Source organism: Onychomys torridus, chromosome 2 (assembly GCF_903995425.1).
Source record: "Onychomys torridus chromosome 2, mOncTor1.1, whole genome shotgun sequence".
In the NCBI taxonomy this organism is placed as follows: domain Eukaryota; kingdom Metazoa; phylum Chordata; class Mammalia; order Rodentia; family Cricetidae; genus Onychomys; species Onychomys torridus.
This window is the reverse complement of record NC_050444.1, coordinates 4,554,164-4,582,101: the sequence shown is the minus strand read 5'-3', so window position 1 is coordinate 4,582,101 and position 27,938 is coordinate 4,554,164. Positions and strand designations below refer to the sequence as shown.

Here is a 27,938-nt window from a genome sequence, read left to right as displayed (position 1 = left end):
GGTTGGTGAAGACCTTTTCCCATTCTGTAGGCTGTCACATTGTCCTGTTGACCGTGTCCTTTGCTCTACAAAAGCTTCTCAGTTTCAACAGGTCCCATTGATTGATTGTTTCTCTCAGTGTCTGTGCTACTGGTGTTATATTTAGAAAGTGATCTCTGGTGCCAATGCATTCAACAGTACTTCCTACTTTCTCTTCTATCAGGTTCAGAGTAGCTGGATTTATGTTGAGGTCTTTGATCCACTTAGACTTAAGTTTTGTGCACAGTGACAGATATGGATCTATTTGCAGCCTTCTACACATTGACATCCAGTTATGCCAGTACCATTTGTTGAAGATGCTTTCTTTTTTCCATTGTACATGTTTGGCTTCTTTGTCAAAAATTATATGTTCATAGGTGTGCGGATTAATGTCAGGGTCTTCAATTCGATTCCATTGATCCACATGTCAGTTTTTATGCCAGTACCAAGTTGTTTTTATTACGGTAGCTCTATAGTAGAGCTTGAGGTCAGGGATCATGATGCCTCCAGAGGTTGTTTTATTGTACAGGATTCTTTTGGCTATCCTAGGTTTTTTGTTTTTCCATATGAAGGTGAGTATTATTCTTTCCAGGTCTGTGAAGAATTATGTTGGTAATTTGATTTTGCATTGAATCTATAGATTGCTTTTTGTAAGATTGCCATTTTTACTATGTTAATCCTGCCTATCCATGAGCATGGGAGATCTTTCCATTTGCTGACATCTTCTTCAATTTCTTTTTTCTGGGACTTAAAGTTCTTGTCATATAGGTCCTTCACATGCTTAGTTAGAGTAACCCCAAGGTATTTCATATCATCTGTGGCTATTGTAAAGGGTGGTGAATCTCTGATTTCCTTCTCAGCCTGTTTGTCTATTGTATATAGGAGGGCTACTGTTTTTTTTTTTAGTTGATCTTGTATTCTGCTATGTTGCTGAAGGTTTTTTATAAGCTATATCAGTTCCTTGGTTGAATTTTTGGGGTCACTCAGGTATACTATCACGTCATCTGTAAATAGGGAGAGCTTGATTTCTTCCTTTCCAATTTGTATCTCCTTATGTTGTCTTATTGCTCTGGCTAGAACTTCAAGTACTATATTGAATAAGTATGGGGAGAGGGGACACCCTTGCCTTGTTCCTGATTCTAGTGGTATTGCTTTGAGTTTCTCTCCATTTAATTTGATGTTGGCTGTTGGCTTGCTGTAAATTGCCTTTATTATGTTTAGGTATGTTCCCTGTATTCCTGATTGCTCCAAGACCTTTATCATGAAGGTGTTGGATTTTGTCAAATGCCTTTTCTACATCTAGTGAGATGATCATGTGTTTTTCTTCTATGAGTTTCTTTATATGGTGTATTACATTGATTGACTTTCATATGTTGAGCCAACCTTGAATCCCTGGGATGAAGCCTACTTGATCATGGTGGATAATTGTTTTGATATGTTCTTGGAGTCTGTTTGCCAGAATTTTATTGAGTATTTTTGCATCAATGTTCATGAGGGAGATCGGTCTATAGTTTTTTTTCTTTGTTGCATCTTTGTTTGGTTTAAGAATCAGGGTAATTGTAGCCTCATAGAAGGAGGTTTGTAATATTCCTTCTGCTTCTATTGTGTGAAACAATTTAAAGAGTATTGGTATTAAGTCTTCTTTGAAGATCAGGTAGAATTCTGCACTGAAACTATCTGGTCCTGGGCTTTTAGGAGAATGAAGGCTAAGGAATCTGAAGAACACTGGACAAATGAGACAACTGAAGAAAAAGGACAAATCATCTGTCCCAGGAAACAGAGTAAAATGGCCTATTGGTATATCATCTACAAAATTTCATAAATCTTTCTAAATGTTTGTTTCTGCTCTTCTCTAAAAAATTAATACTCTTAGTCTTCTTGTAGTCCCAGTTCAATTAAAGCTTCAAGCTGATTTTGGAGTTGGAGAATGGCTCTCTCCTCCTTTAAACTCAAGCATGTTGTTAAAAGGAAAATGAAAATTCCCTGTATCATACCAGAAGAAAGAGCCATCTTCTGACATGGTACAGGAGAAAAACCAAATTAATTAAGGGACTATTCTATTACTAATCTCAATTCTTTGATTCTATTCTGATTCTTTAAACTTTTCTTAAAGTATGAATTTTATATCAAAATTTATAAGATATATATATATTTTAAACTTTGTTAAGATAATAATGGTCGTATAGAGTACTAATTAATTCTAGAAAATAGGCTTCGATTAGCTGCCTATACATGTTTTTGTGTTCGAGTCTCTTTTCAGTTTTCTGCAGGAAATCACGGCCAGGCCTAACATCAACTGAAATCTCCAGGAAGAAGATGGGGCTCCACAACGACAATTCCATGTGGAAAATAATATCACTAAGCTGACAAACATCATCTACAGATCAGCTTTGGACTACAAAGTGCTTAGAGCAATTCTGAGATGGCTAGCTGAGATGATCCAGTTTCAAAGACTACTTGAATAAAGACTTGAGATAAACCCTGAACTTTGGCATTATGGATAACAAAGAATATAGTTACCTTTCCTAGAATTTGTCAATTAACCCAAAATTTTTCTTTTCAGAATAAAGGTAACTTCGCCCATACCCAGCAGGAAGCAATTTTAAGAATGCGACGCCCTCATTCCCAAAGGGGTTGTGTGGGGTGGGTGGTTTTTTGGTTTTTTTATGGGTATTGGGTCTGGGATAGTTTTCATTGTTTAGGAGGGTTGGTTACAAGTTGTTGTTAAGGGTTAGGAAAAGGGCTAGGCAAAAGGTGCTTGTTAAAAAAAAAAAAAAGAAAAAGACAATTACTAGTTTTAAATACTTTACATTCAATTGGATTGTTTTATATTGTATACAAATTATTATTGAGATTGAGATTGTTAAAATATACCATACACGTATTTCTAATCTTGCTCGAGATATTGTATTTATACCATTCATTTAACAATGTAATGCAATTTGCTAATCCTTGAATGTTAGTATTACCAACTATTAGGATATATAGAAATGAAAATTAGTGGTTAGACATTACAATTGAACTTGTAGTCATATTAGGTGTGTTTTCAAGATCAAACAGATATATTTTAGATAGACAGGTCATCTTCAAACCCTTCAGAGAGCTACAGAATATGACATTTAAAATGTTTTAATAACTTAGTAATTTTTTCTTTTTTGCTATGACCATGACAGCTCCTGGCAGTACCAATCTACTTCAGAGAAAATATGGGCATTGAAGAAACTGCACATGGAGTTAACTTTCATTGTGGCAAAAGTTAGCCACTGGACAACAAAGTATCCTCTAATCAACTGCTGACAAATAGGACAGACAGGACATTAAACCAAGGACTACCAATTCTTGCCAAAACAAGTGTGGTTGTGGCTTTAACAAAAGGCATCTTCTGAAGCCAGGACAATATGGCACCATCCCTGAAGTGAGTGACCTTTGCAATCTGTAAAAGGTACCATGCCCTTTTCTTCGAAGGCAGCTGAATAGGGAGTGGGCCAATGGCTTCTGATGTGCAATGGAACAGCCGATGAAACAGTTATTCTTGAAGAATAACTAAGCTCACCCCTCTCAATAGGAGACTGGTGTTTAATAGAGGGATGTGGAGAAGAACAGGATGCCAAGATGAAGCCACATATACACAGCTAAGGAAAATGGACCGCTGAATTGAAAAGACATCAATAATTTCCAGAATTTAAAATCCTGAATCATGACATGACACTAATGGAATTCAGGTGTTTCTGGTACATGGACTGCTCCTACCAAATGTGAGGTCAAACTGTTGACCTTGTATACATCCTAGTTCACAAAAGAGTCTGTCAGATACGCTAAGCCTGTAGGCTGAAGATGATGCCCCAACACTGTGGAGAAACCTCAGGTGACTGTCCAGGCAGCTGGCTGCTTCTGTCAACTCATATTTTTTTTTTTTGGAAGCTGCTTGCATGCACTTCTTGTTTTTATTTTTTATTAGGTAGCATTATTTCCTTCTTGGGTCTCTGAGGGAGTTGAAAATCAGTTAGTTATAGTTATAATTATCTTTGTTAAGGATTTCAGAAAAACTAAGAGCTGTAAGTGTATAAATTTGAAAGACGTTATAAGACAGTTCCATTAGCAATATAAATTAGGATAAAAGGTGAATCAGGTACATTCTGGACTTACCAAAATAGGATAGATAATGGAATTATTTTCTCTGAATTTGTCAAATACAAATGGACTAGACATTGTTTAGGTATTTATTGTTTGTATATATGGTATATATAGTTATTGTACTTTTTGAATATAGTTTTTCTTATATTAGTTATAACTTTTTCCTTTTTTTCCTTTTTTTCCTTTTTATTAAAATAGAAAAGGGGAAATATAGTGATATTTTATTTGTATTGAAATGTGATTTTATTTGTATGTTAATAAAGTTGCCTTGAGGTCAGAGCAAGGCAGAGCAGAAGCTGAGTGGTCATGGTGCATGCCTTTAATCCTAGCACTTGGGAGGCAGAGCGAGGCGGATCTCTGTGTGTTCAAGGACACAGCCAGCATGGTAGACACACACCTTTAATCTCAATACCAACCATAGAAGACCTGGAGGTCTGTACAAACAGGCAGTGACCAGGAGGTCATGTGGCTGGGTTTACAACCAATGAGAAAACAGAACAGAAAGTCTTTAAATAGACAGGACGCACAGAAGTAGCTCTCTTGCAGAGAGGAAGAACAGCAGAAGCAGTGAAGGGTAAGGTTTTCTGCTCTTGCTCTAACCTTGGGGTTTTTAACTCTGCAATTGGTTCTGTGTTTCTTATTTAACAAGCCGGTTACATCTACAGTTGTCTTGGAACTCTCATCCAATAACTGATGGAAGTGAATGCAGAGATCCTCAGCCAGGCCCCAGATGGAGCTCCAGGTGTCCAACTGTTGAGAAAGAGGAGGGTCTGCAAGAGCGTGAATTGCTGAATCCAAGATTGCAAAACAGAACCTTTTCAGGTGATAAAAAAAAAAAATGTTCCTATTTCATAAAATCTTGCAAGAGGGTAGCTATATGAGCAAACTGGAAGTTTGTAGGGTGGAGTTCAGGGTATAGCCTCTAATAGACAGGACAGCAAAGTTTGTTTGTTTGTCTTTGTATATTTGTTTTGCTTAGCTTTGTTTTTGGTCAGGCAATTAAAATTGCTGAAAATTTATAAATGTAGAGAGATGTGACTAAAATGTAGCTTTTAGAATATTTCCCCTCTTTTTAATTCAAGTTTAAGAGGAAAAACTACCTGATAAAATATTAAAGGTAAAAATTCAAATCACAATAAAGATAACTGAGAAAAGTTCAAGTGAAGTCAGAGTAATCCTGGTAACTTTGGTGATTAGTATATTTTGGATGTAGTAGTTTCTGTGGCTGCAATAAGACATTGACGTAAAGCAACTTGGGTACCAAGAATTTGTTTGGCTTACAGTTTACAGGCCACTATGGAATTAAGGCAGAAACTGAGCAGAGGGCATGGAAGAATGCTGCTTACTGGTTTGTTCCCTATGACTTGCTCAGCCTGCTTTCTTTACAACCCAGGACCACCTATGCAGAGGTGACACTGCCCACAGTGGGTTGGCACTCCCTTATGAGTCTTTAATCAAGAAAATGGTCCTACAGATGGCCAATCTAATGGAGGTAATTCCTCCACTGAGATTCCTTCTTCCTATATGATTTCCCAAGTTGATGAAAACGAATCAGATAAGCAGTATAAGTGGTTTGAAAGTGGTGGGAAGGGTAAGGAAGAAGAAAAGGAAGCTAATGAGATGACTTCAATGATCTAATACTGATGAAACAAGAGCACTGGTCAGGGTGGAGGTAGTGAAAGAAGAAGGAACTCGGCAAGGTTCTGGAGAAGGAATGGCTGACCTTAGTGAGTCAAGAAGCAAGCAAAGGAGAGGCCTGTCATGCTCCCTGCCACTGACTCTTCCCTCATTGCTCTTCTGTACTCTGCTACCCTCTGGTATTCATGGCTTTCCTTGTTAGTTGCATCATCTTGCTAATTTGGGTTTTGCTCTTTGCTGGTACTCAGAGTTCGGATTGTCTTAGCATCTCCAGACCCCATGATAGTCATGCCCCAGTGATCACGAAGGCTCTGGCGGGACAGTCATTTGTGCTGAGTCATTTCCAGGTCATACATAAACCTGTGTGCTACATAGTCACACAATTAGCACGCAGTGTAACCATGTAATCTATGCCTATGCATGGAGTAGTTGTATGTACTGGAGTGTGTATGCTCAGGCTAGTCCTTAAAAGGCAGGTCTATGTACCCTGTCCTCTCTTTTCACACATTTTTCCACAGGCTTGAGCACATCTTCTTTTGTTCCTTTTTCTTTTTCATAAAACTCTTGTTAGCAGGTTTGCTGTGTTTATGTATTTTCCTTGCCACCAATATTTTGGTGCCGTGACTTGGATGTCCTCCTGGCGCTCTGAGCCTGGGAACCTGTGCTGAGGTTCTGCCCCCGACTATGACAGCCCACCTTCCATTCGCCTGGCTGCCAGACTTCTGCACACAACACCGGCCCTCTGATTGGTGAGTTAACCCCTTCCAGCTATCTTCAACAGCTTCTTGGACCAGTGGGACAACTGTTGATCATCTGGCGCCCACTGCTGTCTCTGAGGCTGGGGGCGCCCCCAGCTATGGCCTTTACTGGCTGAGGCCGATCCCTAATGCTGGCTTAGGTTTCTATCCATTTCCCATGTCTGCACTTTGAGATATATTTCTCACTGTCAGATCTGCTACGTCCTCCAGCCGCACACATTTCACTGGCCTGACAAGGTGGTAAATGCTACAGGACTCCAGGGGAGTCCCCACCTTAGTGAGCCTAGGCCTCCACCCCCACTTAGCAAAGCATGGTGGTGGCCCGTGCCTGTTTATAGACCCACTCTTAGTCCTGGGGAGTCACATCAGTCCCACCTCCCCTCTAGGATGTGTTCTGGAAGCTCTGAAACCTCTCGGTTCAATGCCTTACTTAAAGATCCCTAAGCTTATCCACCTCTGTACTAAGAAATAGCTAATAACAAAAGCTGGCCACCTGGTGGCTCCTTAGATCCTGATACTTTATGGGAACTGTCTAACTTCTGTGAGCAAACAGAAAAAGTCACCCGATATTCAGGCTTTTTTCTATCTAAGCTCTAACCTTCCCTTTTCTGTTCCTTCTCTTCTGCTTATGTGCTTCTAGCTATTAATCCTGAACCTGAGAAACCTCTGACTCTGGATCCCGCAAGTGAACCTCACTCTTTCTGACCTTCCACTCCTGCTTCTGCTGCTGCTTTTGAGCTTCCCCTGCACCCAGGGCTGCAGCTGCTCCTCCTCTGGCTTCCTCTTCTCCTCCTGTCCCAGATGCTTCCAAAAGCCTGCCTCTGGCTCCAACTTTCACACTTCTCAGTGCCCACTCTCGGACTGCTAAGGGATTTGACCCCAGTCATGCAACCCGCAGACCATTCTCCCCTTGCAAGAGTTAGCCAGGGTGGATGGACTGGTAAAAGTTCATGTCCCATTCTCTCTTTCAGACCTCTCTCAGATAGAACAAAAATTAGGTTCCTATATCCCTAATTCTACTTCCTTTATTAGACAATTTCAATATAGTACTCATTTTTATAGTCTCACCTTTCATGATGTATATAAGATACTTTCTAATAACCTACTTCTGGAGCACAGGCGTATTTGGGAACAGGCAAGAGATGAGATACACCAGAGTAACCCCCACCCACCAGGGGCCGAAGTGGTTCCCAATGGGGACCCACATTGAGATTATAATACCCAGGGCAGGTTTCTAGCCAGAGACAGATTTATCACCTGCCTCCTGGCAGGCCTCCCTAAGGCTTCCCTAAAGCCAGTGAACTATGAAAAGTTAAAAACTGTAATTCAAGATAAAGATGAAAACCCATCTAATTTCTTAGAATGATGAAGGCCCTCCTTTAATATGCCAGCTTAGACCCTGAAAGCCCAGAGGGTAGGCAATTACTCATGACCCACTTTGTCTCACAGAGTTTCCCCAACATTAGGGCTAAGCTTAAACATTTAGAGAGAGGCCCCTTGACCCCACAGGCTGAACTGTTGGTGGTGGCATTTAAAATTTATCATGGGAGAGATGAGAAGGCCCAAAACCAAAAATGCAATATGTTGGCACACACTGTTCAACTGGCTCCCTGAAAGACACCGGGTCCCTGCTTCAAGTACGGGCAAGAAGGTCACTGGGCTTGGGTTTGCACTGCTCCCTGCCAGGCCCCCCATGGGCCACCTAGAGGGGCATTGGTCCATTGACTGCCATCGTGTACCTGGTGGCATGGGGTAATCAAATCAGGACCCCCCTCCCCCGGCTGACCTCCTGGGCTTGGTTTTGATCAAGGGTGATTGAAGCTGCTCAGTTCCCAGCCCGACCATACTCTTCTCACACTGGGAACCCAGGGTAGTCATAATAGTAGCTGGACGGCCCATCTCTTCCCTTATGGACACTGGAGCCACCTACTCAATCCTGAGGGAGTTTTGAGGCCTGGCCACTCCTCATCTCCCTATTGTTGGGGTGGAGGGCAGCCTTACCTTCCCCACCACTTAATTGTATTTTCAGGAGCGTTCCTCTTATACACACATTTTTAGTAGTACCAACCTGTTCTGCCTCTAATGGGAAGAGATTTCTCTCTCTCTTTTTTTTTTTAATTTTGATTTTTCGAGACAGGGTTTCTTTGTGTAGCTTTGCACCTTGGGAAGAGATTTCTTAGCCAAACTAGGAGCATCTATTTCATTTGTCCCCCACATTTGCCTCAATCCAGACTCACCAGCAGCTCCTCTCCTCCTCCTTCTAACCACCCACTCTATTAACTCTAACAGTTCATTTCCTTTGCTAGTCTTTCAGGTGGACCCCAAAGTCTGGGACACCCAGAACCCTTCTATCACTATACACCACCCCCTATCATTATCCAGTTGCAGGACTCCACAAGGTATATTACCCAAGTTTAATATCCTCTCTCACTCTAGAGCTTAAGATGACTTAAGCCTATCATTTCTGAACTTCTCATGAAAAAGCTGCTCTGCCCAACCTCTTTGCCCTTTAACAACCCTATACTTGCAGTTAAAAAGTATAATGGAACCTACCACCTGGTTCAAGACCTCCAGCCCACTAATTCTGCAGTGGTCCCCCTCCATCTGATAGTGGCTAACTGTTATACTCTCCTGTCCACTATCCCTTCAGGAACCTCTCACTTCTCAGTTCTAGACCTCAAAGATGCCTTCTTTTCTATTCCTCTCAGTGCTCAGTCTCATAATATCTTTGCTTTCACCTGGACCCACCCTGACACTCATGTGTCTACACAGCTAACTTGGACTGTCCTGCCACAGGGATTCAGGAACAGTCCACACCTATTTGGTCAGGCTCTGGCCTCGGACCTGCTCTCTCTGTCCCTCCCTGGCTCTAAGCTAATACAGTATGCAGATGACATTCTGAATTACAACTTAACCAAACTAAAATCTCTGCTCTCCTAAATTATCCAGCCAAGGGTATCCCCTTCTGAAGCTCAGCTGTCCACTCCCCAGGTCACCTATTTGGGTCTAACTGTTTCTCCAACCCACAAAGCTATTACTGTAGATAGGAAGCATCTAATCCAGTCTCTTTCAGGAGACTGAACAGAAGATTCTGTCCTTCCTAGGAATAGCTGGCTTCCTAAGGTCCTGGGATCCATCCTTTTCTCTCCTTACTCACCCCTTATATGAAGCAGCTCAGGGCTCGCCACATGAGCCCCTCCTCCATCCTATCACTAAACCTTTCCAGAAGCTCCAACATGCTCTTCTTCAGGCCCCAGCGCTTCATCTTCCAGATCTAACCTGCACCTTCTCCCTCTATGTAGCAGAGAAGGAGGGATTTGCCCAGGGAACTCTAGGGCATCAGCTGGGACCCTCCTTTGCACCTGTAGCATACCTGTCAAAGAAGTTAGACCTTACCAGTAAGGGCTGGGCACCCTGTATTCATGCCCTAGTGGCTGCTGAACTCCTTATTAGGGAGTCAAAAAAGCTAAACTTTGGGTCACCTCTCCCATCACAACCTGTGCCATCTCTTAACCTGTAAAGGTTTACAAACTTTACATCCCTTTAAGGTTCTTTCTGTCCAGGTGGCACTTACTTTCAAAACTTGCTCGCCTCTTAATTTATCAAGTCTCCTCCCTCAGTCTAACACTGACTATTCCCCCTTTCATTCCTGCACTGAAACCTTGGAGGAGGAACTGTTGCCACACCCTTCATACATACAGGAGGGCACATTGCCCTAGTCCACTCAGACCTGGTACACAGATGGCAGCTCCTTCTTTCATGAAGGGACCCATAAAGTGGGCTACACCATAGTGTCAGACACTGGGGTGGTAGAAGCACAGGCATTACCCACACACACCACTAACCAACAGACTGAGCTGATAGCTCTCACCTGTATCTTCCAATTGGCACAGGGGCAATCCCTAAATGTTTACACAGACTCCAAATATGCTTTTCATATCCTCCTTCCCATGCTGCTATCTGGAAAGAATGTGGGCTCCTTACAGCAAAGGGAGGCTCCATATCTAACTTAAGCCAAATAACGGCCATGCTGAAAGCTTTCCACCTCCCCAGTCTATAGTAATTATCCATTGCCAGTCTCATCAGACTGACAGCTCCATCATTTCCAAGGGAAATAACTGGCTGACCAAGCAGCCAGGACAGTAACCCTTCAGGGCTAAGACTCACTCCACCCACAATAGGGAATCCATACATTACAGCCCACACCCTCACAGACAACTTCTGACACTCAGCAAATTCTGTCCTATCTACACCAGCTCTTTCACCCTAATAGTCTTGCTCTGTCTCAATTTGTGAAAGCTCACTTGCAGTCCACCTCTGAGAACTTGCATTTCTTAAAAGCTATTACTGCCTCTTGTGAAATTTGCCAAAAGATAGACCAGAGGTCCCTTCCAGGGACCGACTGGCAGCTCTATTTTACCCATATGCCCACCATCAGGAAAATTAAATATCTCCTTGTGATGGTGGGCTCATTTTCAAACTGGATGGAGATATATCTTGTTTCTTATAAGCAGGCTCAGACAGTTGTAGATCTCCTTCTCTGAGAAATCATTCCTCGGTTTGGGATTCCTGTATCTTCAGTCTGATAATGGCCCTGAGTTCACTTCCCAGATTTCTCAGACACAAGATAAGGCTATCAATATTCCTTGGCATTTTCATATCCCATACTGTCCTCAGTCTTCAGGAAAGGAAGAGCATACCAACTAGTCTTTAAAATCTATTCTTATTAAGATGTCACAGGAACTTCACCTTGACTGGGTAAAATTATTGCCTCCATCACAGAAATAATCTCTCCTCATACACAGTCACACAGACAGGGCCCTGCTCTCTTAAGTTCCAGAGGACACCAGAATCCACTGACCTGCCACCAACTGCAGAACAGTGAGATCCCAACCCACAAGATTTTCCTTCCTGGTTCCCACTCCTAATTAAGTACTCAGCTAATTGTTACAGGGCCACCATAGGGCCAGAGGCAGAGGCCCACTGAGAACATCCAGGTGGTAAGGAACAGTGACAGTCCTCAGAAATTGATCACCTGTGTCTCCTGGATGCTAAACTAATAAAGGAAACAGGTGCCTTAGAATTTGTCTCAGATATGACATATCTCAGGTAAAAGAAGAAAAAAAATTCCCTAAGCTCCACAAACCAGCCTGAATTCATCCGGAAGGACTGGATCTGCTTCAGAATAAGTATAACACAAATTTTCCTGGTGCTGGGACCCCCCCCACCTCACTCTGGGACCCCCTCCAAAAGAAAAAAATAAAAGTAAAATTATATATATATATTGCTAAGTTCTCTCTGTCTCACTAATGCTCTCCCAGACACAAGCAGTCATGGAGCCCCAAGCCAGGACAGAGGGACGGCTTCAAGACAGCAGATGGCAGGCCACCATCCTAGGACACCTGACTACCTCAGAAGCCCCCTTCTACCCTCCCCCTACCCACCAAGAGTCAACCAACACCCACCAAGTCAGCTGCAAGCAATTTTTGGGAGACAGGATGCCCCCATACCTGCTTGTCCACCATCGTTTATTAAAAACAGAGTCTGGAATGATAGTCATGTCCCAGTGATCACTCATGCTCTGGTGGGACAGTCATTTCTACTCAGTCACTACCAGATCATACATCCTACATAAACCCATGTATTACGTGGTCATGTAATTCACTCACAGCATGGCCATGTAATCTATGCATATGCATAGAGTAACCACGTGGACCCAAGTGCATTTCCCACAGGCCTGAGCACATCTTCTTTTGTTCCTTTTCTTTTTGATAAATTCTTGTTAGTGGGTTTGCCATGTTTGTGTCATTTCTGTGCCACAAAAACCAACACCTGTGCCTTTGGGTTTCCCAATGCCTTCATTTTGCCTGTCTTAGCTATATTTCTGATGATTATCTATTAGGGAAGTTCAGGACATTGAATATTCAAAATTCCAAGATGGGGCTGTGAATGTAGTCAGGAGTAGAGGCTTGTCGCAGCAGGAGCAGCTCTAAATCCATCTCACAATCCAACCCCAAAACAAAAAATTTCAAATCAGATTCACAACTTTCTACTTTGAGGCTCAATATAGATGCTACATCCCATTCTTGAAGTTGGAACTGGGCCCTCACTTGTGACTGAGAATCTAAACAATAATTAACATAATGTCATCTTTAAGGCTGTGAGTGCTGAGGTGGAAAGTCTAGGCAAATATCTGAAGACCAAGGCTGCCTCTCAGCAAGGTGTGCATTTCTTAGGAGGACCTGGGCTTAAACCAGTCCTAGGTAAGGAAAGGAGGGAACTGCCTTCAGCACTCAGTAAAACACACCTTACCTAGGTATAAATCTATAAGTCTATCACATATCCTGTAATAAAAGTTCCCTCTAGACTCCATTCTTCATTGCCTTATAAAATTGTTCTAACTCTACAATTATACTAAAGACACTAATATTTCACCAAACTTTCTCACTATTCACATAACACTTTTCAGTGTTAAACACTGAACCCCTTGTGATACATTGAATACACAGTTGGAAAATGAATCATAAAATTTCTCAAATTCATAGTGAAGAGCCTTTCCTGAGCCATCAATGTGCAGCCCCAGGGAAGGACAGGACCTATGACCTGACAGGAACACACATAGGCTCAGCCTCAGCACTTTCCTCCTGAAGGACATCCAGACCAGATTACCTTTCACAGGTGAAGATGGATTCTAATGCAGTGCCTGGATCTTTGACGACGACCTTCTCACAGTACCAGTACTGGGACTTGTCAGTAGCCTCGCAGTGCAACAGCACCTTCTGCAGGTTTCCAAGAGACACTGCTTCTATCTGAAACGCATCAATCTGGTGGAGAAAAACCCCATGGAAATAACTAGAGTCCAGCAAATGACAAATGCTGGCAATAAGAGTAGCCCAAATCTGTCAGGAGTGGCACAGTGATTGAAGAGAGAAAATGTTACTACAGTTAATGGAAAAATGGGCAATAAAGGAAGGAAACATAAGCAAATTACTATTTATTAAAATATATTTCTGGCTGTTTTCTCTTTTCCATTTTATTTTCTTCACTGGACTTTCAGAATTGAAATAAAACAGAACAAAGGGGCCTCCGGCTGCCCACCCTGAGAAGCAGCTGTTTTGGAAGCGGCTGACAGTGAGCTGAGCATTGGCACTTGCAAAGGCATGGGAGACAAGTTTGCCTTTCTCACTTCCCTTTCCTCCTTTCTCCAGTGACACCTCTCATGCACCTTCCTCTGGAAATATACATAGAGTGCGTCTTCAGGTTTGTTGTGACAATGTACCCTGTAATCTTCACTCCTAAATAGAATCAGTTTATTGCATCAAGAATGCACTGACGTTTTTTAGCGATACAAGATCTGAATGAAATGCTCTGCTGGTTAGAATAAAGACTCCTCCCCAGAGGCCTTTGTCATAGACTGCTAGTTTATCTGAGGAAAGGGTCATGAATTTAATTAAATTTGACAAGTGTTCAGAAAATATAACTGTCTTTTAGCTACTGTTACTTTATTTTCTGGTTTTACAAAATGTGAATTCAGGATTGCTTGTGTTGTCTTTTAGGACTGGGCAGTCTTAGCTGTAGTCTACAGTGTCACTAAGTTAAAGTTCAACTTAGTCACTGCAAAACACTCCCAAGTTTAAACTGTTGGTTGGTATTGATAGAAACCTTCTCTTGCTTCATCCAGACAAAAGCTGCCCTAGTTCAGTGAGGATGTTAATCCTAAATGTGCTTTAGTAAACTTCCTGCACTGTACAGGATACCTTTCAAGAGGATAGTCAATGAAAAGTGTCACTTATTACAGCAAAGCCCACTGGCTTCTTAACACTGTTTTGTAAGTCTATGATATACCATGCATTAAGAAAAATAATTTTTTAAACAATAAACTCTAAAATGAACCATTAGTCTCTGATTCTAGACTTTAAATGATGTCATTAAACTTATACTTTTGACTCCCCTTTATTCAATCTATAGTGCACCCGCCCCACTGTATAGGAAATATGTTCCATGAAGATATGATCAGTCATGAAGATACTTGTAAATTCTTATCATGGCATCTTGATTAGTTCACTTGATGTTAGGCTGCCTCAAAGTACTGCAAGTCAGCTGGGTACAAGGGTGCCCTCACCATTTATCAGAAAGTGAGAGGATGGTAGAGTCTGGACTTTATGCAAAGCCAGCCAATTAATTCAGAGGACAATGTCACTGAACAATTAGAGTAAGATTAATGACATAATATCTAAGCTTTGTTTCTGCTATGAGTTTGTTTGCACATGAAAACAAAAATTGGGCATAACATTTTTGGTCTCATTCAATCAGAACTTATTTACCTACTCATTCCAATGGAAACTCCTCTATAACATTTATGAGTAAAAGGCACAGGTGAGTTTTAGTTTCTCTGATATTTCAGAATTCATAAGCCAAACAAACAATCTGAGAACAGCATTATCAAACAGTTCCTTTTTCTTAGGAATACATCTTTGAGTAATTCCCCATGTTAATCCTATACTTCCAAGTAGTGCCTTCTTCCCAAATACAACCAAAAAGTGTCAGAAATTGAGGGATTTGCAGATGCACATAGAGAACACCCAAGTGTTCAATTACATACTTTTATATAGGACAAAAGGTCCTAACATGGGGCTTGATGTCATTCTAGTTGTCCTAAAGGAAGACATAAAATAAGTTACAATCCCTGTGATCTGACCTAGAACAATGCTTTGAGTTCATTTAGGGGCACATCCATACATATTCTCCTTTAAATCTTTTCAACTCAGTCTATTCTTTTTCTTACACTACTAATTTAATGTATTTTTCTTCTATTATTCACTACAGATTTAGCATACCTCATTGATCTTTCAAGAACAACTTCAAAGAAAAGCTTTGAAAATGAGCAAAAACAAGACCCTTGAGGAAGTCAAATTGGGACACTTGAATTAAAGATGCTCTAAAGCTTGGTCGAAGACTGCCAAGCACCCTTCCTTTTCTAACATTCACATGGCCACATCACAGAGAGCTTTGTAGAAACTCACCTGTCCTCTTTGAAACCGCACCGGCTTATTGGATCTGTGCAGCAGTCGAAGGCCAGAGTCTCCTCTTTCCCCATAGAGACAGAGGGAGACTTGAGACTCTGTTTCTGCTTGTTTCAACTGCCCAGTATACACGTCAACATGGTATCTCACTACTGCCAAAGCAATACAGGGAGAAATCAAGACAAAATACATTACCTCGGAACTCAAGCAGACAGAGCCTAGATCTACATGTTCTCAGGCAGTAGCTAGAAAAACTTACTTGGCAAATCTATCATCTATTTTCTTCCTATTGAAAAAACCTTTGACCTTTGTATTTTATTTTTTGTTCTAAATAGACATTTTTCAAATGGAGAAACAAAAAAATTCCTTAAAAGGCTGATATACAAATGGCATAAAAAGGTATTTTATCCTTAGCAGTGAAAGCAACCTGCTTTTATATGTGATGCTTAATGTCGAAATGATATCAAACTGTTCTGAGGAAATAAGTCAAGACTGCAGTGATGAGTGAATGGCCAGATGGCTCTGGGAAAGCCAGACAAGTACATGCATGATGTTCCCTATATTCAGAGCCTTAGCTTTTCTGATGATTGCTAGACTATAAGAACCATTTTGAGATCTGTTTAATCCCATATCTACTGGTGACTGGGGTGGTGCTTTTTAATGAGAAACAAGAATATGAGAAGCAGAAAAAAAATTAAGGGCAAGGTTTGAGGAAAGGGAGGCTTGGGGGAGCAGGAGATCCCAGCTGGATCAGGAACAGAAAGGGAGAACAAGGAATGGTAGTCCATGATGGATGAGGACCACATGAGAACAGGACAGGGCAGAGTGCTGGAGAGGTCCCCTGAGGTCCACAATGATACATCCTCTGTAGACTGCTGCAGTGGTTGAGAGAAAGCCTGATCTGACCTAGTCTGGTGATCAGATGGCCAAACACCCTGATGGTCAGGCTGGAACTCTCATCCAGTGACTGATGGAAGTGGGTGCAGAGATCCTCAGCCAGGCCCCAGGTGGAGCTCCGAGTGTCCAGTTGTCGAGAAGGAGAAGGGACTGTGGGGAGCATGAATTGTTGAGCCCAGGATTGGAAAAAGCACGGGGACGAAAGGCCAGACGAATGGAAGCACATGAATTATGAATCAAAGGCTATGGAGCCCCCAGCTGGATCAGGCCCTCTGGATAAGTGAGACAGCTGAGTGGCTTGGACTGTTTGGGAGGCATCCAGGCTGTGGGACCAGGACCTGTCCTTGGTGCATGAGCTGGCTGTTTGGAACCTGGGGCTTACACAGAGACACTTTGTTCAGCCTGGAAGGAGGGGACTGGACCTGCCTGTACTGAATCCACCAAGTTTAAATGAATCCCCAGGGGAGTCTTGGCCCTGGAGGAGATGGGAATGGAGGGGAGGGGCTGGAACGAAGGTGGGGGGGGGGGCGGGAGGGGGGAGGACAGGGGAACCCATGGCTTATGTGTAAAATTAAAACACAAATAAAATAAAAAAAAAAGTTAGCAACAAATAAGCACACGGAAAACTCAGTGCTTTCTCTTTTCTTTGTTAAATTGTAAAAACCTTGCTAACTGGGGGTTTTTTAGCTACATTTGTGATCCTGATAAAATTGTATTAAACATCGTTTCCATTAAAAAAAAATCTCCAAATACATAGTGCAGAAGCAAATTTAAGCACTTACGAAATAGTAACCACATGCAACATATATTACCAAAGATTAATAACACACATGGGAAAAGAGGCTTTCCTTCTTTCATTACAGGAAGCTCACAGACAATGTCCCCATCTGCCTGATTCTGAGACAGCCACACATTTGCAATAAAATTTAGGGTCTTCTTGCTCTTCATATGTTCCATTGTTACCTGGGATTAAAAGAAACAATGGTCAAATGCAGTGATTTATAATTTTTCATCCATCTCTACATACAAAACACCCACAGGGATTATTCAAAGTGGTCACTGTGGTGGCAGTGAGATGGTTGTTAGCAGTGGTTTTCTAGGAGCATTGATCAGATCTTTATTTAATAAATATTTTGTTAAGCACTTATTTTCATCTTTAAAAAATTAATCTTTTGGAAATGGATAATTTTCTGGATAGGTACCACATACCTAAGTTAAATCAAGACCAGATAAACCATTTAAATAGTCCAATAACCCCTAAGGAAATAGAATCAGTCATTAAAAGTCTCTAAACCAAAAAAAGCCCTGGACCTGATGGTTTCACTGCAGAATTGTACCAGATCCTCAAAGAAGACTTAATACCAATACTCTTTCAATTGTTCCACACAATAGAAGCAGAAGGTATATTACCGAACTCCTTCTATGAGGCTACAATTACTCTGATTCCTAAACCAAACAAAGATGCAACAAAGAAAGAAAACTACAGACCGATCTCCCTCATGAACATTGATGCAAAAATACTTAATAAAATTCTGGCAAACAGACTCCAAGAACACATCAAAACAATTATCCACCATGATCAAATAGGCTTCATCCCAGGGATGCAAGGGTGGTTCAACATGCGAAAGTCTGTCAGTGTAATACACCATATAAACAAACTCAAAGAAAAAAACCACATAATCATCTCACTAGATACAGAAAAGGCATTTGACAAAATCCAACACCCCTTCATGATAAAGGTCTTGGAGCGATCAGGAATACAGGGAACATACTTAAACATAATAAAGGCAATCTACAGCAAGCCAACAGCCAACATCAAATTAAATGGAGAGAAACTCAAAGCAATACCACTAAAATCAGGAACAAGGCAAGGCTGTCCCCTCTCCCCATACTTATTCAATATAGTACTTGAAGTTCTAGCCAGAGCTATAAGACAACATAAAGAGATTAAGGGGATACAAATTGGAAAGGAAGAAGTCAAGCTCCCCTATTTCCAGATGACATGTTAGTATACATGAGTGACCCCAAAAATTCAACCAAGGAACTGATACAGCTAATAAAAACCTTCAGCAACATAGCAGGATACAAGATCAACTCAAAAAAATCAGTAGCCCTTCTATATACAGTAGACAAACAGGCTGAGAAGGAAATCAGTGATACATCACCCTTTACAATAGTCACAAATGATATAAAATACCTTGGGGTTACTCTAACTAAGCATGTGAAGGACCTATATGACAAGAACTTTAAGTCCCTGAAAAAAGAAATTGAAGAAGATGTCAGAAAATGGAAAGATCTTCCATGCTCATGGATAGGCAGGATTAACATGCTGTGGATATCACTCTGTATAAATAAAGTGTGGATTGGCCAATAGCCAGACAGGAAGGATAGGGTAGGCGAGACAAGGAAGAGGAGAAGGTGGGGAACAAGAAGGCTGGGAGGAGACACCACCAGCCACTGCCATGACAAGATGTAAGGTACTGGTAAGCCATGAGCCATGTGGCAAAGTATAGATTAATAGAAATGGGTTAATTTAAAATAGAAAAAGTAGATAACAAAAAGCCTGCCACAGCCATACAGTTTCTAAACAATGTAAGTTTCTGTGTGAGTACTTGTTTGAGTCTGAGCGTCTTTGAGCCTGGCGGGTGAGAGAGCTTTGTCCTGACTGTGGGCCAGGCAGGAAAACTCTAACTACAAATGGCGCCCAACGTGGGACAAGAGTTTCCACCTAAAACCTGAGAAAAAAGATTCTAAAACGGAGCTAAAAACAGCTTCCTAGTTTTCTCTCTCAAGTTAGCTGCAGCCCACCAGTTTAAACTACTATGGCGGGTTCCTGGCGTGTGCGTCTGACCTGCAGTGTGGTGGGAATGAGGAATCTACAAGTGGCACTTTACTCTGCTACATGATTTATTTAGCCTTTGCTACCTTAAAAAAAAAAAAAAAAAAAAAAAAAAGGTTTCTTGGCTATGCTCTGCTTTGATAAAACTGCTTCTGATAGTTGATGGTACACATGGCTCCAGACCCAGAGCTTGTGGTAAACTGTACCACCACCACGTTGGGAAGCTGAGCAGGGCAGAGCCAGCTGCCACAACAGAGTTTCAGTCTTACAAAGATGGATATTACACAGAGAATCTTGTTTGTCTTGTCTTTGGGATTTTTAACTACAGAAAAAGATTTGATCATAAAAGCTGTTGAGTTAAACAAATATGTAAATTTTAAAGGTACCTTGACTTCAAAATTTGGATATAAGGATATGTTGCTTTGGAAAGGAGTCTCTGCTTTTGTTTCCACAGAAAGCCAGAGGCTGTGGATTTGTTCCAGATTAAGATACATCACGTTTGATCAGCCAAGACCACCTGAAAGGTCTCCAATGACACCATGGCCCAGATGATCCGACATCCAGAAGGGTTTCAAGACAACTGGCTCAGAGGTTTACCCTCATGGACTACTCCATAATCCTAAAATTTTCTTTATGTCCCCATAAGATACAGTGCCCCCTCCAACAAAAAATAGTAAGAAAAACTGCGCCCAATTTCCCAAAATTGGAATTTTGAGATGGAATTGGCTTTGGAGATGGAATTGGCTCACTCCTTCTCTAAACCCAAGCACACTGTTAAAAAAAAAAAAAAAAAAAAAAAAAAAGGTTAAGAGATTCTTTTGTCCCAAATCAGAAGAGCCCTCTGGTGTGGGACAGAGCAAAACCAATATTTTATTTAAAAAAGGTTGATTATAAATGCAATTTATTTCTAAAGATAAAAAGGGAATATGATATAGATATGATAAGATGAAAGGGTAGATTAATGAACTTACTTCAAAAGCGCAACAACTCATTTAAAATGTTTTACATTGGTATAGATTTTATTCTATTAATACAAACTTAAAGTTAATTTTGTTATACTGTGTGTATACTTCTACTCTTGTTTAAGGTATTATGTTTGTACAGCTCATTTAAAATTGTAATGGATAATTAAAAATAGATTAATAACTGGTCATCTATGATAATCATACTCATAGACATGTTAGTTAAGTCTTCTAGGTATACACAGAGATATTTCAGATAGACAGGCAATCTTCAAACAATTCAAAGGTCTACAGAATATGGCATTTAAAATATTTTTAAAATTTAGACTTTCTATAGTGAGACATGTCTGCTCCTGGCAGCACCGGATTTACTTCAGAGAGGAGGATGGGCATTAAAGACACTTCATGTGGAGTTTATCTTCACCTTGGCAAAACTAGCCATTTGAGCAAGAAAATGTTCTTGCCTGGACTGCTTGATCGACTGGACGTGCAGGATCCATAGAAAGGTGACCACTAAACTTTGGTTGACAAAATGGTCCTTCAGGTTCCTGCTTCGCAGAGAAAACTGCCAGACATTCTACAGGACACTGAGAGAAGTGAACGAGAGACTCTAGCCCTGTGGGCTAAAGACAAATGTCCCAACTTTACAAAGGAACATTAGGTGACTGTCCAGGCTGCCAGCTGTCTCTGTCTACCCTGCAAGACTCCCGAAAGTTGCTTGCATCCTTCTTCCAGTTCTCAGGTTATATCCTTCTGAGATCTTTGATGAGGTTGAAGACTAGATAGTTATAATTTCCTCAGTTATGATAAAAGATAAGTTAGATATAAAAGCTTAGACTCACAGATATAAGATAGATAGGATGTCTTCTTTAATATTGTAACTGTAATTCTTGCTTGATAATTGTTTTGTTATTGGTAATTTTACTATATAAAAGTTAACCCTCCTTTTTTAACAAAAAAGAAAAGGGGAAGTGCTGTGGACATCACTCTGTATAAATAAAGTGCTGATTGGCCAGTATTCAGACAGGAAGGATAGGGTAGGCGGGACAAAGAAGAGGAGAAGGTGGGGAACAAGAAGGCTGGGAGGAGACACCACCAGCTGCCGCCATGACAAGATGTAAGGTACTGGTAAGCCATGAGCCATGTGGCAAAGTATAGATTAATAGAAATAGGTTAATTTAAAATAGAAAAAGTAGATAACAAAAAGCCTGCCACAGCCATACAGTTTCTAAACAATGTAAGTTTCTGTGTGATTACTTGTTTGAGTCTGAGCGTCTATAGGCCTGGTGGGTGAGAGAGTTTTGTCCTGACTGTGGACCAGGCAGGAAAACTCTAACTACATTAACATAGTAAAAATGGCGATCTTACCAAAAGCAATATACAGATTGAATGCAATCCCCATCAAATTACCAACACAATTCTTCACAGATCTGGAAAGAATAATACTCACCTTCATGTGGAAAAACAAAAACCCCAGGATAGCCAAAAGAATCCTGTACAATAAAACAACTTCTGGAGGCATCACAATCCCCGACCTCAAGCTCTACTATAGAGCTACTGTAATAAAAACAGCTTGGTACTGGCATAAAAACTGACATGTGGACCAATGGAATCGAATTGAAGACCTTGACATTAACCCTCACACCTATGAACATATAATTTTTGACAAAGAAGCCAAAACTGTACAATGGAAAAAAGAAAGCATCTTCAACAAATGGTACTGGCATAACTGGATGTCAATGTGTAGAAGGCTGCAAATAGATCCATATCTGTCACTGTGCACAAAACTTAAGTCTAAGTGGATCAAAGACCTCAACATAAATCCAGCTACTCTGAACCTGATAGAAGAGAAAGTAGGAAGTACTCTTGAATGCATTGGCACCAGAGATCACTTTCTAAATATAACACCAGTAGCACAGACACTGAGAGAAACAATCAATCAATGGGACCTGTTGAAACTGAGAAGCTTTTGTAGAGCAAAGGACACGGTCAACAAGACAATGCGACAGCCTACAGAATGGGAAAAGGTCTTCACCAACCCCACATCTGACATAGGGCTGATATCCAGAATATATCAAGAACTCAAGAAATTAGACATCAAAATGCCCAACAGTCCAATTAAGAAATGCGTTATAGAACTAAACAGAGAACTTTCCACAGAGGAAGTTCAAATGGCTGAAAGACATTGAAGGAATTGCTCAACATCCCTAATTATCCAGGAAATGCAAATCAAAACGACTCTGAGATACCACCTTCCACCTGTCAGAATAGCTAAGATCAAAAGCACAGAAGACAGCTTATGCTGGAGAGGATGTGGAGCAAGGGGAACTCTCCTCCACTGCTGGTGGGAATGCAAGCTTGTACAGCCACTTTGGAAATCAATATGGCACTTCCTTAGAAAATTGGGAATCCATCTCCCCCAAGACCCAGCTATAGCACTCTTGGGCATATACCCAAGGAATGCTCAATCATACCACAAGGGCATTTTCTCAGCTATGTTCATATCAGCTTTGTTTGTAATAGCCAGAACCTGGAAACAACCTAGATGCCTTTCAACTGAAGAATGGATAAAGAAAATATGGTACATATACACAATGGAGTACTACTCAGCAGAGAAAAACAATGACATCATAAGGTTTGCAGGCAAATGGATGGATCTAGAAAAAATCTTCCTGAGTGAGGTTACCCAGACTCAGAAAGACAAACATGGGAGGTATTCACTCATAGGAGGATACTAGATGTAAAACAAAGATTACTAGACTGCTACACAACTCCAGGGAGGCTACCTAGAAAATGGGACCCTAGGAAAGACCCAAAGGATCACCCAGTGACAGAGAAATGGATGAGATCTACATGAACAACCTGGATGACAGTGGGAGTAATGAAGGGCAAGATTTGAGGGAAAGAAAGCTTAGGGGAACAGGAGATCCCAGCTGGATCAAGAACAGAAAGGGAGAATGAGGAATAACAGACCATGATAAATGAAGACCACATGAGAACAGGAATAGGCAGAGTGCTCGAGAGGTCCCCAGAAATCCAAACTGATATATCCTCTGTAGTCTGCTGGCAATGGTCGAGAGAAAGCCTGATCTGACCTAGTCTGGTGATCAGATGACTAAACACCCTATCATTCGTCTTGGAACTCTCATCCAATAACTGATGGAAGTGGATGCAGAGATCCTTGGCAAGGCCCCAGGTGGAGCTCCAGGTGTCCAACTGTCGAGAAAGAGGAGGGTCTGCAAGAGTGTGAATTGTTGAATCCAAGATTGCAAAAAGCACAGGGACAAATAGCCAAATGAATGGAAGCACATGAATTATGAACCAAAGGCTGTGGAGCCCCAGCTGGATCAGGCCCTCTGGATAAGTGAGACAATTGAATAGCTTGATCTGTTTGGGAGGCACCCAGGCTGTGGGACCAGGATCTGTCCTTAGTGCATCTGGCTGCTTGGAACCTTGGGCTTACACAGGGACACTTTGCTCAGCCTGGAAGGAGGGACAGGACCTGCCTGTACTGAATTCACCAGGTTTAAATGAATCCCCAGGGGTGCCTTGGCCCTGGAGGACATGGGAATGGAGGGTAGGGGTTGTGGGGAAGGTGGGGGTGGGGACGGGAGGGGGGAGGACCGGGGAACCCATGGCTGATATATAAAATTTTAAACACATAATAATAAAGAAAAAAAAGAATCCAAAGGGAAAAATTTATCTTTTAACCATCACCAAGCAGGGTGGTAAATTTATGACAATTTTATCCACAAGAAAATGGAAACTTGGATATTTGAAAGAGACTTTGTTCAATTGAAAGATCTCAATTCTGCCTGTGGCAGTGACCAAAAAAGTAAACTACTGGAGAAACTCAAAAGAGAATTTGTTTTCTTGTCCATTACCAAAGCAAGGCACACAACAGAACACTTTAAAGTTTCTATTGCCCTGCAAGTGCATTCCAACATGTGCAAGCTGCAGAGAAGCCCAAAACTGTCCACTGGTCTTAGCAAGTCTTCAGGGCGGTTGCCTCCCTGATGACAGAACATGATGAGAAGCCCTGCTCCTTTGGACCATTTCCCCATGTCATTGTCTTCATATCCCAGTAAACCAAGACAAGTCTTTCAGAAGTAACTTCATACTTGTTTGTCTTCCCAACTACATAAAGGATGAATTGCCCATGAGTACTGTGGGTGTTGTCCTCAGCAATGGGCCCTGCAGTCAGTTTGTGGATAGCAATACACTGGGTTATTTGGGGATTTCTATGAGATCCCCTTGGCCACCCAGTCCCTATACTGGGAAACTTATTCAGTGACAAGAGATGGCCAGATGGGACTCTGTTACCCTATTATTAAAGAGACCTTATTTGGGTTGCCCTCATATATTTTGGGGATTTCCCGTAGCACTATGTTTCCTTACCATGCCTCAAATGCTTCTCAATTCTAGCTGTCTCTCCCTACATTCCCCTGCTCTACCCTATGTCCTTTCCACTCTCCCCACCTGATCTTCCAATTCACATCTCACCCCACCGGCAGTCCACCATAAAATCCAATCTATTTCCCCTCCCAGGAGATCCATATGTCCCCCTGGTCCCTTTCTCTATACCTAACCTCTCTAGATCTATGGATTGGAGGTTGACTATCATTTATTTAATAGTTAATTATCCAAATATAAGTGAATACATACCATATTTATCTATCTGAATCTGAGTTACCTCACTCACGATGTTTGGGTTTTTTTTTTTTCTAGACTCTGTGGGTTACCAAAGAGAAACAAACACCAACCACAAAACCTTTGACATACAATATGTCCTCTCTACAAGATATGCTAGAGTAATGGTAGCACAGAACTTGTAGGAATAGCCAATGTCTGATTTGACTTAAAGCCCACTCCATGAGACAGAACCCATAACCAATACCATTTGGGTGGCCAAGAACCAGAGAAAGAGACTAGATAGCCAAGAGACCTAAGATAAAACCAAATACTACTAGTCTTTAAAATAAAGTAGCAATAAAATGACTCCTAGTGATATTCTGTTATACTGATATATTGGTGCCTAGCTCAGCCATCATCAGAGAGCCTTTTTTCCTGTAGCAGATGGGAATAAATACATAGACGCACAGCTAGGCATTTCTCAGAAAGAGAGAAACCTTGGGACCACGCAGCTCTAGACAGAATGTCTCCATTAAACTCCTACCTTCAGAGTTCAGGGAACGCTGTGGAAGAGGAGGCTGATAGAATGTAAGAGCCAGAGGGCATGAGGACACCAGGGGAGCAAGGCCTCTGAATCAACTGAGAAAGATTCATATGACCTCACAGTGGCTGAAGCACCAAGAACAGAGTGTTCATGGGTCTGCACCAGGTTCTCTGCATATATACTATGGCTTTCAGCTTTGTATTTGTATGGAACTCCTGAGTGTATGAAGGAGTGGGTCTCTGATTCTTGTGGCTACTCTTGAAGCTATTTCCCTTCTGTTGGGTTGCCTTGTCCAGCCTTGATGTTATGATTTTTTATCTTATTGTATTTTATTTTGTCATTTTTGGTTGTTATCTCTTAGAAGCCTATTCTTTTCTAATGAGCAACAGAAAGGAAATGGATCCAGACGAGAGAGGAGGTGGGGAAGGAGTGGGAGGAATAGAGAGAGGGCAAACTGTGATCAAGATACATTGTATGAGAAAAAAATCTATTTTCAGAAAATAAAAAAAAAATCAAAAGTAAATAAATAAAATTTTAAAAATTGTGTTTCATTGAAAGAAATCTAAAGTTCCTTTTAAAATGTAAAATGAAATCAAAAATTTTTTAAACTATGGTTTGGAGCTCCTTTCTAATATCTTCCAAGTACTATGCAGAGGAATGTGTTGGTATGTTGCTGGCTTTATACACACCAGCACATGATGAACATTGGAAATGTGGAAGATATGCTATAAGATCTGGTTCTAGGCAGGGAGAGCCAGTGCCAAGGTCAGGGATTAACATTTATTTCTGGTGTTGGAATGTGAAAAGGTCACAGGCTTTAACTGCTCTTGAAGAACATTTATTTGGGGGGGGGGGGCGTTGTTTTGTTTTGCTTTTTCAAGACAGTGTTTCTTTGTGTAGCTTTGCGCCTTTCCTGGAACTCACTCTATAGTCCAGGCTGGCCTCCAACTCACAGAGATATGCCTGGCTCTGCCTCCTGAGTGCTGGGATTAAAGGCGTATGCCACCACTGCCCGGTTTAAAGAACATTTTAAGTGTCCTTGCAAATCAGATGCAGTGTCAGTCATGGGCTCTGAAGACTTACATTTTCTCCTGTACCTCTTGCTACTCTCATTAGTTACAAGCACTGGATCAGGGACAGACAGCAGCTCTCTCAAATGCTCAGATTTATGTTTAGTTCAAATAAACTAGCACAATTTTGAGAGAGTGTCAATAAATTGTTGGTACCTTCTGGGATTAAACATTTGACTAAAGATTTTCAGAAAAAAAGCTGGTCTTCCTGCTGCTCACTGAGCCAAAAACTATTTTTCCTGTTGTAGTTCAGTACTTGATCTTTCTTTTCAGTGATTCCTTCTAGAACTCTGAAATCAGGAAGTAACTAAAAATGAAAGGAAATGGAAATACTTATGAGATAATTCAGCTAAATCTGAAGATTTCCTGGGGTTCATACTAATCATGCTATCATTTTTGAGTCACTTTATGCAAGCACTGTGTGGCAGAGGCAGCCAGCAGGTTGGAAAAGAGGCTCTGGACCACTCTGGCCTTTTGAATTATAAATGAGCCAAGCATTCCAAAATGTTCTTTTACCTGTTCATCACACATGGTCATGGCTCAGCCATGAAATTCTAAGCAATACTATATGATTTCTCTTTGATCAACATGAACTTACAAAGTCTTTCACATATTTTATAAATATTTCCTAAGTGAACAATTTATAATTAATTTCCACAAATATTTGCCCAACATCTGATGAGCACTATTGTAGGTTTGGTATCTATGGAATAGTTCCTATTCTGTTACTCATTTGCCAATGGAGGTCACACAGTAAACAAATATAAAGATGGTAGGTAAAAAACTGTGTTACATAGAAAAGAAAAGGGGTTGATATAATTGAGAGCCCCTGGCTGCTCACTCAGTTTTGAGTCAAAGGGCAGTCTGCGGCATGAGACCAGTGAGGCTTGAGTGCCATGACCACGTACAGAGATGTCACAGGATTGGGGAACATCTGGGGATAGAGATGATGATGCTCTCTCTCTCTCTCTCTCTCTCTCTCTCTCTCTCTCTCTCTCTCTCTCAAAATCATGAAATCATGTCAGCTCTCTGAAGCTTGCTTGCTAATGTTTGGAAAAAGAAACTGAAGAAATATTATAGGAGACTTTCAGCAGAAAGGAAACTTCAAAAATGGAACTTAGACTAAAATGATGATAATGCAATAGAAAAATACATAAAATAGAGATAAGGTCCAGCAGTGAGGTCACTGAGATTCCTAGGATTTAGAAGCACAAGAAGTAACTAACTCAGGAGAATGCACAGGGTTCTGCCTTGGACTGTAGAAGGGTGGCAACCTACTCATGAAAGTAAGCCTGAAGGAGAAGCAGCTGTGGGTCCCTGATGAAGAGTTCTGATAGAGTTTCACTTAATTAATAGAACTTGTGGGATAGGGCACAAGTAAAATTGTGCCCTACTAAAGTTAGAGAAGCCTTAGAAAGTGACA

General features: G+C 41.2%; 1 protein-coding gene across 1 annotated transcript in view; it reads right to left on the bottom strand.

The window, feature by feature from the left end:
* Rp1 (RP1 axonemal microtubule associated) overlaps positions 1 to 27,938 on the bottom strand; it is a 222,221-nt gene that overhangs the window by 17,398 nt on the left and 176,885 nt on the right. The window contains exons 19-21 of the mRNA XM_036179670.1: positions 17,299 to 17,431; positions 15,572 to 15,723; positions 13,218 to 13,372 (exon numbers count right to left, since the gene is read on the bottom strand). Coding sequence (XP_036035563.1) covers positions 13,218 to 13,372; positions 15,572 to 15,723; positions 17,299 to 17,431 — 440 coding nt within the window. The remainder of the gene's footprint in view (positions 1 to 13,217; positions 13,373 to 15,571; positions 15,724 to 17,298; positions 17,432 to 27,938) is intronic.